At 31.5% G+C, this 11,441-nt stretch overlaps 1 protein-coding gene across 1 annotated transcript; it reads left to right on the top strand.

Moving 5' to 3' along the window:
* Nucleotides 1-9,131: 9,131 nt before the first annotated feature.
* Nucleotides 9,132-10,325, top strand: LOC119661866. Its single transcript, XM_038071370.1, has 2 exons — nt 9,132-9,546; nt 9,639-10,325. The coding sequence occupies exons 1-2, from the start codon at nt 9,288-9,290 to the stop codon at nt 9,962-9,964; spliced, it is 585 nt and encodes a 194-aa protein (XP_037927298.1). The 5' UTR covers nt 9,132-9,287; the 3' UTR covers nt 9,965-10,325.
* Nucleotides 10,326-11,441: the final 1,116 nt, after the last annotated feature.

Genomic DNA, 11,441 nt, shown 5'->3' with positions numbered 1-11,441 from the left:
CCAATGCAAGTCAATGCACTTTAAGTTAATGCTCTTTATTTCATTAGTGCAAGACAAAAGGATCAAATTACTTTTGCTTTGCGCTTCTTCACATGCCAAGTGTGTGATCCATTTAGAAGGTAGGTCTTTGCTTTTGGCATATGCCGGTATCGTATATTCTCATATTACTATCAACAAATAATTATTTTGTTTGTTGAATATATAATTAATATTCAGACATACTTCACTTTGCTGGATTATGGTAATAAGTGATTCAGGTGATTTCACAAATGTCAATTTTAAAGCCCCGTATGTCCTACCAATGGAATAAATATTGCCAGCAAATTATGCTGAAACTTGCCAAGAATATGTTGGCTGGTGTGGCCACACTCTCATAATATGCAACAAAAATTAATTTTTTAAAAATTTTATTTACCGTATTCTTCAATACAGATTACAACAAAACAATTTGTTGAAAAATTAAAAATAAAATAACAATAATTATGTTATAACATTAATCGTTACCAAAGTGGACTAGAAGCAAAATGTTCATAAAATTTTATTTTTATTAAAGTTAAATATTTTACCAATAATATTGCTTTTTCGAATACAACTAAATGAACATTATGATATGAAATTTAGTATTTATAATATATTTAATAGATTGTTATTGTTTAAACTTGAAGCAAGTTAAATTTGAATGCAAAATCACGTACAAAAACATTGGTCCTACTCACACTTTAAAGTCTTCACATGAAGACTTCTAGAACACTAAGGGTAGTCACTAGTAGTGTAATGGATATTACTCAATAATATTTTGAGTAGTGTTAAAATATGGTTAATGCCTTACAGGATATTATACATGTTTAATACCGTCACAATATTGATTTTCACAACATTAGCAACGATTATTTTAATGCTTTTAGCTTATACCAAAATGTAGTCTGAAGCATCTAATTTAGTACTGGTTTACAGAAAAACCATTTGACTCACTGCAAATACCTTAAAGTAACGATGATTAGATTGACTAACTAAATAAAATTATATTCGATGTTAAATGTAAAAGTAATGCTTATTTAAATGCATTAATTTTTAAAGATCCCATCTCAACATATCACCTCAGCTAACATACATTATACGAAATAGTCGAAATCAACTCACCAATCAGGAATTATGAAGCAATGGATGCTCACTAATTGCTGAAGCCAAGAGCAATGTATTGATAATTGGTCTGGTGTTTGATATATATGGTACTGTCAATTAATTACGATGATTTTATACCAAAATGTTTATGTCCGCATAAAGGGCATTTTTTTTTAATAGAGTTGAAACTATGTGTCATTTAAAAGCAGAAAACACCTACATTTGGGGAACGAGAGTCAAAAAACGTACTTTAAATTGTAAATATTACTTGATTTATCTCAGTATAAACTTTTTTAACTCCAATATACTTATTTGCACATTACTCCAATTTTTGCACAACATGTCTATAGCATATTTTGAAAGGGTCTAGAGTTATTCTTCAGCTGTTCGTTTTTTTATAAAATAACCAGACAATTTTTGACACCAAATATACCAAATGGAAGAGCAACTTTTTGATAAATTCGAATTTATTCATCAAAGTAGTGTTCTTCAGAAGTCATACAATCATCCCAGCACTTAGCTAAGATTTTGATACCGCCTTTGTAGAATGATTTATCTTTAGAATTAAAATGTCGCTATTAATTCGCAATAGCGTTTATCGAAGCCAAATCTCTTTCAGTAGAGCATTTTTCATTGTTTTAAGATCCACGAACGGGCAGTAATCGCTGAGAGTCAATCTGGCGAATACAGAGGGTGTGGAATCAATTCGAAATGTGATTCCTGCAATTTGGCACGAACGATTTCGTAAGGAATGACTTGTGACACCGCGCATTATTTTGATGAAAGATGTTTTTTTTCTTCTTCATATGGTGCCGTTGTTTCTTCATTTTGTCATTCAAACATAGCATATGGACAATGTAGTGAATACTATTGATGAAGTGCCTTTCTCAAGGTAATCAATACAGAGGCGGTGACCTTATCAACTGTTTGTTACATTTTTGACCGTCTCTGACTAGGTTCATGAGCTGCTTGCTTATTAGACTCTGAAGTGAAGTGGTGAATCCATTGTTCTGAAGATATAAAAATTGTAGACATTCAAATGTCATACAATTTTGACCGATATCATTTAAAGGTTGTTTTCAAAATTTTTTTGAAATTATATGGATTTTCCATGCATGGTAATACTAGTTTGAGGTGCAATAGACTAACAATCTTCCAAAACCATATTCTCTGTTTTTTTAACAGATTTTCGCGTTTATGCAGTTTTTGGATGTCCTTCACGTGATTCGTCTACTTTAGAATAAATACTTGGCGAATAAATAGAGGTGCTAGAATTTATTAAACGATCAAATTATATATAAACTAATTTAATATTACAATAGTTTAATTTTCTGAATATAAATATACAGATATTGTAAATTTGTCTTCTTAAAAGTTTCTATTAATGCCTTGTTTGGTTTTGAAAAACTTAACATACTTGTGCTTAAAAATTAGAAAGCATAGATTATTATCATTTTAGAATTGTTCGAAACATATTTACAGTCCTTTCGACAAATCCGTCCAAAGTTTCTAAAACAGCAACAACATTGCAGCAGTTTTAGTTTCTGTCTGAATGAGTTGCAGTTCAAGGATTGAATGCAATCATGCAAGAATTGCGAATTTCGGCTTGTTAAGGACCGCATACGGTTTGTGATTAATGAGTGCCTAAAGCAAAATTGAATATTGCGATTTAAGAGTTGAACGATTTTATTCCTGCAATTGGGTAATAAAAAACTGTTGTGATTGCATATCCAAGGATTATGTTTTGGCTCATGAGTAATGTGGCTTAGTAATTGCACTTTGCTTGCCAGTTAAAATCAAGCAAATTATGCGATTCAAAAAATATATTAAGCAACAATTAAAAGTTAAAATTTTCTTTAAAGTTTGCATATTGTATATTATATATACAATTAAAATCAGACAGAACTACTCACTATAGTCGAAGCATTAATTGTGCACTTTTACGCTCTATTAACTGTGAGGTATCTTCAAAGCCTCTCTTTATGCCTTGACTGGATTATTGTTTATCACTTCATCAGACTAAGCAATAATTGATCTCAGGTCTGCATACCTGCCCGAGAAGCCTGTAACCATTCTTAAATTCGATAATGCGGTGTTGGTAAGTCTATCAGTTTTCGTAAATAATTTCAGAGCTCTATCCTTTATATATTTTTTAATCGGATCAATCTTGAGGTCCCTGAGAATGTCATTCATCCTAATGTATCATTGTACCAAGGTGGATTGTAAAACATAAAAAATAAAATAAAATAAAATATATGCTGTGATTTACATTGGACATATTTAATGTTCATACTGCAAGTAATTAGTCTTAACAAAAATATATGAAACAATGTAAAAATAATTAACAATTGGACAAAATTAATTTGAGTTGAATAAATTCATTATTTATTTTAATATATACATTTATAAATATGTTTACATTTTTATTCAATTCCTGCTAATTTCAATATTGTTACATGTTTAATAAGTCATGTTATTGCAAAATTTCCATTTGTTATATTTTTTTAAATTTTAATTTTAATTTCCTTTTATTTTATTTTAATTTATTGTTTTTTTTTTTTGAAAGAAAACAAATATGAAATTGTTTACATATTCAAATTAAAATTTTCTATGCAAACAATGAGGCACGCGTAAACATAATTTAGCGAACAATTTTATCAATGCCAATGTACGCATCTACGTATTTACGCATTTACGCATTTACGCACAAACCATCTACGTACTCACGCATACAATCACGGAAAAGGATACAATGCAAATCGAACTTTACGTATGAGTTCACAGGCGGGTTGTGCGCGTATTCGTATCAATATGAAAAGATATCGGGGAATCTAAAAAATAAAATACAATAATGAATAATAAAATTTCAATAAATTCACGCATAAATAATTTTGTTGCGATTATTGGCGAAAATCTGCATTCATCATTTCTACGAAGTTTTTCTAATTTTATATTTTATCACTTGCAGTTACACTCTTCACCGGAACGCACCGGTTCTTTTTATATTTTACACATGGTTTTTTTATATTTTAAAAAGAACCATGTGTTCAAAGGTCCTATCTAAAAAGATCAAGATGAGAATATGCAGGACTACGCCGCGACTGGCAGCCACTTACGGTAGCATAATAAAGCGATTAACGCGAAAGAAAACAGGCAGACTTGAATTTTGGACGTATATATGGAGCAATTCAAAGTGAAGGTGTTTGTAGGAGATGCTATAATCATGAGCTGGATGTACTCATACAAAGAGGCACAATAATGAGTTTTACAAGAGAAAAACAGACTACGATGTCCTTTGAAAGGCAGTTGTAGATGAAATAACGAGCAAGAAATAAATGTATCAATGGAGGTAAAAATGAATTGAATTCTTTGCATGTGTACAATTTCACAATGGCAGTAAGAAACATATTTATAACAATGGAGGAAACTCAATACCCTAAGCTACTCATTATGTTAAAAATACCTATAATATGCCCAAAAAACACCAAAATTAAGCAAAAGTACTATTGAGCTAAACAATTTTAAAGAAAATCTTTATCTATATTACAGATGCGCCAAATAAATATCTTGTAAATAGGTTGAAATACTAAATAATAGCAATAAATCAATAACTTCTCTTCCAGATTTTTTTGAAAGCACTATGTCTTATCATCTGTTGCCATCTTTCACTTTGTAGGTCTTAGCAAAGATTCTGTAGTCATATGAATAATAAAAAGTATATAACATGTAGGAACATCCTCACAGGATTAAGTTTAGCCCATATAGACAAAAAAGCGATCAGAGGTAAACATCCGGGTAGAATTCTCTCTCTATTAACATATTGTAGAACTAAGCCGTAAACGATTAAACGATCATTAGTTGTATTGCGTGAAGTCTTATCAAAAAGTAGGGACTGCAAATTAGATGCTCTATTTACACTGTTCTTTTCATATCAGTTCCCATTTCCATTCCAATTTCGAGCATAAAGTCAAAGTACATCGCCATAGGAAGTTCACATTGCTGACCATACCTACAAATCAGGTTCACTTAGCAATAATTAAATAGCTCAGTGATATATCAAAAAATATAGATTATCTACTAGGCAAGATTGGGACTTTGAACTATTAAATAGTAGTTAACTAATATATATATCTGTACATGTGGATAAATATACTCGTAGATCAGTAAGATTAAAAAATTAAATGCAGGACTGAAGTATTCTTGGATAATTTAGTTAGTCTTTTAGCTTTAGAGTACCGACCTATTGTAGTATATATATACATATATATATATACATATATATATATATACATATATATATATATACATATATATATATATTCTATGTATTCTAACGTAGCCAATCTGCTACGAGTACTGCTAATGAGTACTATTTATGTGACGCACGCATCCCAATAAAATATCCGCACCAAAAGTCGTTTTTCAAACCTTAGTTCGAGGTCACTTAAGTCAACTTTGATTAAAAATATATTACAAAAAAATAAACACTTTCCTAATAAGGGTTGGCGTTAATCTATGAACTTTCATCATTAAGTGACATTATTCGATAGCTATACGTGCGACTAATTTAAGCGTCCCCAGTAAATCTTTCTGTTAAAGTAGTCACAGGGAAATAATCGTACATTCATTATGTCTCCATTCTTCATCACAACTTTTAACGTTTTTTACTGTCACTAGATGGTCTCTCTGAATAGTACCAAAACGATCCTCTGTGCTAAATGAGTTGGAAGATTTCTTTGAAATCATGATAAAAGACAAATCGGATTAATATTAAATTTATTATACACTATAGGAAGAGAATAATTTCAATCAATTTTAAAGGGGTTCCGTAAAATCATTTTAACGTTTAAGGTAAACAATGGACTTTTGTTAAAATGTACGTATGTAAAAAAAAATGCTTTCAAACATCACATTAATGCTTCTGTTATATTATATAGTACTTTTTAAAGAAAATATTTCTAAATAGTTATAAAAGATTAAGTTTTTGAAAATATATGATCAAGTAAATATTTTTAATATACTTATTATTAATTCTGTGATTCTGCTCCGAAAAATGCCGAAAATTAAGTTGTTGTATAATGAAAAAATATTTAAAAATATTAAATTATGTACTAAAGCAATTCTGTGAGCCTACAAATTTTTTAGAATTCTCGGAAATGGAAAATAAAACAACTAAGTTTTCTTTAATCAAAAATTTTTGGTTTGTATTAAAGATGAACAAACCAGCATTAGTTCTTATAGTATTATCCAGTTTTTGAAAAAAAATATACTTCACCTTGATTCCTGAATCTTGCTTCCCTCAATTGATATTAGCAGGATATGCAAGTGGAAGCTCAATATAGACGAAAAGTTTGGAAAACAGATAAAAGATTGGGTTTCTTAAGCAAACTATTGAAAAGAAAAGAGCGATGTGCTATTATTTATTTAAATGAAAAGTTATGTCCTGGATTTATACTGCTCTTATTAGACTAATTCTTTTTTATGGTTTACTTGTCTGATAGCATTCTTTAGACAAAGAAACTCATTGTAAATTAATTAACAAAGCAAAAACATTAGTTTCTGTTCCATTTAAGATGCAGTTGAAACTATGTCGGCGGAGGAACTTTATACAGCTCTAATTCTTTTTCTAGACCTTGACGTGATGTGGGGCTTAATTTGCAATACAACAATGAGCTATACTAACAGATTTCAATATATACCATCTTGTAAATTTCTAGTGTTGTTTGGTAATGCCACCCATGTCAGTTATCTTATTGTGGAGCAATAAACTATATTCTATTCGCTCATGTCTCTTCTTTTTATCCTATTCTACTCTATCGTCTCTAGACGGTGAACTGTTGGAGTACTGGAAAATGCGTGAGGTACTTAAACTTCATTGCAAAGCTACCCAAGACTTACTCTGGCAAACAGTAGCCGAAAATAATGTGAATATAGTGCTATTATCGGAACTATTCTTTAGTTATGGCATAAGATAAGGTATTGCGTGACAAATTTCCACATAAATGGAAACCCCGTGCGATGTATGTATACTGAAATTCGGATATAGTGGCAAACGATTACCTGTATACTGGTGGTCTAGCGAGATAGCCGATATACGCAGAGCTTGTATAAATGCATGAACAAAAGCACAAAGAGTTAGACGCCGCACAGCTTTTAATGAGATACACGTAGAGTACCACATGCGAAAACATGATCTTAGAAAAACAATTGAACAAAGCAAAAATCGATGTTTTACGCACATACGGACAGTGCGGATAAGGTTCCATGCTGTCTGGCCTACAAAATCGTCATGAAGGAAATAAAAGAATCAATCCTGCTGGAGGAAGTCATGCTGGCACTTTTTTTCCAGTACTTGGTCGCATAATAAGGGGATGCTCCCAGCAATAACTGAAAGGCTCCACTGGCCACAAATGCAAAGGAAGCTATCAGCGAAGGACACACTAAGGACATAAAAAATGCATTCAACTCAGCAAACTGGTCTAATATACTACTCTCGGTTGAAACTCTGAAAGTATCCGATTATTTGTTATGCATTATTCGCAGCTACTTCAACAAATCCGAATGCAGTATGGCAGAGAAAAAAGATGAAAACAGTATGAGCTCACTGGCGGGATTCCTTTCACTTTCTCTGTGAAATGCTATGTACGACAGTAAAAATAAAACTTTTCGACAAAGCGATTATTGTTGGATTTGCGGATGACATTCTACTAGTAGTGGTTGACAAAAGGTTTGATCATTTAGGACGCTTAGATAAACTTAGAGAAGGGCGTTCCCAATAAGACCAGCTGCAGTGAGTGATGATCCCGAAAGATGAAACCTTCGGACATCAGTTTGATTTTAGTGAGCTGAAATCTAAAACTGACTTGGTCTTTCGCTTGTCTCAAAAAAAATCAAAAATACATTTTGTGCTATATTCATTTTCGGAAATACTGGTGTCACTGAGATCTTTTATCTCGCATAGTAGAGGGTGAGTGTAGTAGTTGTTGGGCAGACGTGAATCCGTTAACATTTTCATTCATTGCTTCTGTTGCAACTCACAAATCCGACGAATGAATTTATTGTTTATTTTCGCATAGTTGTTATCGGCTGAAAGAGATTTTGCATTGTCAGATACTTGAGTCTTCTACATAAAATACTTCTACTTTGATGAATATGTAGTTCTTAGACAGATCAGAAGTTACGCTGTTAACATACAAAAGTCTGTCTATCTGCTTCTCTTTAGTATATGATCTGATTCTATAAACGGAGGTGCCATGATAAGATAACCTACATCCACGTAATCAGGTGAACATTGGTTAATTTATTCAGGCGGTACAATGGCCAATCTATCCATATTTCCATAATCAGTTGTTCCAACAACTACATTATTATAAAAGAATTTTTTTAAGAATTTTCTAAGTCCAACACAGGTATTTTTCAAGTAAAATATGGTATTTCATAAATATGTTCTACGAATGTAAAAATTTAAATTTATTAAAGATATAAATCAAATATATTTAAATGTTTAAATTTAATGTATGGGGGCAGCACGGGTTTAAAAACCGAACTAGCGACATCTCGTGTCAATTAATGATACAAAGTGTATATTCTGCTTTGCCTGATGTTGTAAACTTATTGCTTTACTAGGCTGTAGTATTGGTTTACAGTTGAGACCCGATAATTGCAATTCGTAAGAGCTTTAGCGTTATGTATAAAATATGTAAAAAAATATAAAAACTGTGTTAAGCTGCAATGGTGTGTCAAACTGTACCAAACTCTATATGTGGCTAACTAATTTCCATTACTTCACTTTGGATTCTTATAGGAGTTGAAATCGAAGCCTCCATTGAATTACGGCCACTTAATAAAACAGAAATCGAAGTACGAGAAACACGCTTATGTAGTAAAATGAGATTTTCTATAAAAAAAAACAACGCAGCAGCTTTCGGTTAAATGTCAGAAATATTTTTGTTTACTTGTAAAATAAATTTTTACTTAAATTATAATATATTTTTTCGACTCCACACAACTTCAAAATTCAGCAGGTCTATGTAATGTGCTAAGCATCTAATGTTTTTGGAAAATTTTGGATTTCGTACAAAAATTAACAACAAAATTAATCAAACCGAACCTTCAAAAACTACAGTCATCTTTAAAATTTGAGTATTCAAAACAGACCTACGGCAATGAGTCTTCACGCCACCTATGACGATAACATAATTAATGAATCTGCAGAGAATCAAAATCTACCATTTTTTGTATATAAAAATTTTGGAGGCAAACAGTCCTTTGATTGTCCACCAACTAATGGCCACGTTATAAAAACAACACAAAAGTTTCTCAATTTGGAGAAAATGGCATCAAACCCAGTTAAACCTGATCTATTAGCACTAAAATCTGGCATGATAACACATAGGCGTGACCATTTCATGACAATTAACAACAGTAAGTTTCCAATAAAAGAGTATAAATTTTTATAAAGAATCACATTTTAATAATTCAATGCAAAGTAATATATAAAATTTTTTTTCATTTAGTTGGACTTACTTTGCCTCGAGAATTTGATTTCAAGGAGACGCGAAATAGAATAAATCATTTGTTGCACAGTCACACTGATGAAAGCCTTCCAAGAGGTGGTATGGTGCAACAGTTGATTCAAAATCTGGAGTCTAATATTAGGACTCCAGTCTTAGAAGAGAATCAACATGACATGGACATGAAACGATTACATGCATGCGATAATGGATCAACCAAAACTGCGGATGATCTTGAAATAGGACAGTATAACATACATGTTAATGCGCAGGTAACAAAACTAAGTGAGGATCCAGTTTGTGCCAAGAAAAAGACGAATTCAAATTAACAAATAAGTTTACCATCAACATTGGAATTACCGAGACTTATAAAACTGAGATGTAACGTCTCTGGTATCAACTATTACATCTAAAGTAAGTCATCTATAAATAAGGAAAAGTCGTGACATAGATATAGGAACACTCGTTGTTGTTTACTAATAACAATGAACTTATCGAAACTCGTCACGTCCTAGTCTCTTTTTGTAAAAACTCGCGAATATTCTGAACCTAAATAAATCACACGCCAGCTAAAATATTTGTTTTAATAATAATATTTGGTCTACTTCTCATATAAAGCATATTTTATTTGGAAAAGATTAGAGCATAGCCATCCATTTAGACGGGAATGCTTTGAATATATTTCAATATAATATATTTGCAAATTTTAGTAACGAAACTTTTTCGGTTCTCTGTGAGAGCAATTTTGGATCTGAATACGAAAATATATTGATCAAATACCTTCTTCGAATGCTGATCGTTATATCGGCATAAAAAAATGATGGGCAATTGCACGACATTCGGAATGTAAACTAAATTACCGATTTCCAAAACTATATTATAAATTATTAATATATATCTGTTAAAACTATATGTTGAATAAAATATATCACCTACGACGCAATAACTTTACTCTTATTATAACTATATATGCAAATATTATGAAATTATATCAATACATTAGAGAATGATATGTCTTACCGGTGGTGGTCATTTTCAATAGACAATCTAACTTCAAAAATCTATTTCAATTAGTCCACCAGAAAATTTAAAAAGCATACAATGCGTTTACGGATTTTTTATTTCTGTTCTTTTCAAATATCGACACTGTTTCCTTCATTCTTAATTTTGATTTGGCTTTGTGTGTCTGTTAGTAATAGTTCAACAAAAACCTTGTACCATAGTTTGCAATCTGTCATGGAAGTCATGGGTCATGGAAGTCATGGGTCATGGAAGTCACGTTCAGTTTCATTGCAGGCATTATGCCTTCAAATTTTTTTATAGCCACTGCAAACATACTTACTTTAAAAGTAGGTCAACCGAAGCTGCTCTGAGCTGAGCTGAGGTTATGAATAAAATAGACCTATCTCGATGTAATTAACAATATACCATAGCTAGCTAATGGAATATAAAGGGTGTTTTTTAGTAACAATTGTGGATGTTAACCAACGGATGTTGATAGATCTGGAAATAGACAATTATAAATGAAATAAAATGCATATCATGAAGGTACGATTTAACTATGATTACTTAATATACGCGCTGGCCTGAAGTGGTGCCTTTAAAAAATTTCACAGTGGCAACCAATTTCTATGACTGTTGGATATCCTGGTTTAGAACTTTAAGGGTTATAACAATTGACCAAGTGACACTGAATCTAAGCTATTCAATTCTACAGCTAACTCGGCAACTTGTGTGATTTATTGCACAATCAGAACTTCATCATATTACCCAGCCAATTATTGTTAAACAACATTTTCATCGAAT

Source organism: Teleopsis dalmanni, chromosome X (genome assembly GCF_002237135.1).
Source record: "Teleopsis dalmanni isolate 2A chromosome X, ASM223713v2, whole genome shotgun sequence".
NCBI classification, from domain to species: Eukaryota; Metazoa; Arthropoda; class Insecta; order Diptera; family Diopsidae; genus Teleopsis; species Teleopsis dalmanni.
Note: the sequence above shows the minus strand (reverse complement) of the source record. Positions and strands in the feature narration are given on the sequence as shown.

What these genes read in the sequence shown, in the direction of transcription:
- LOC119661866 (XM_038071370.1), top strand. Translation starts at nt 9,288, where the DNA reads ATGAGTCTTCACGCCACCTATGACGATAACATAATTAATGAATCTGCA. An exon ending in TTTCATGACAATTAACAACA is followed by an intron (nt 9,547 to 9,638) that starts GTAAGTTTCCAA and finishes TTTTTCATTTAG; the next exon opens with TTGGACTTACTTTGCCTCGA.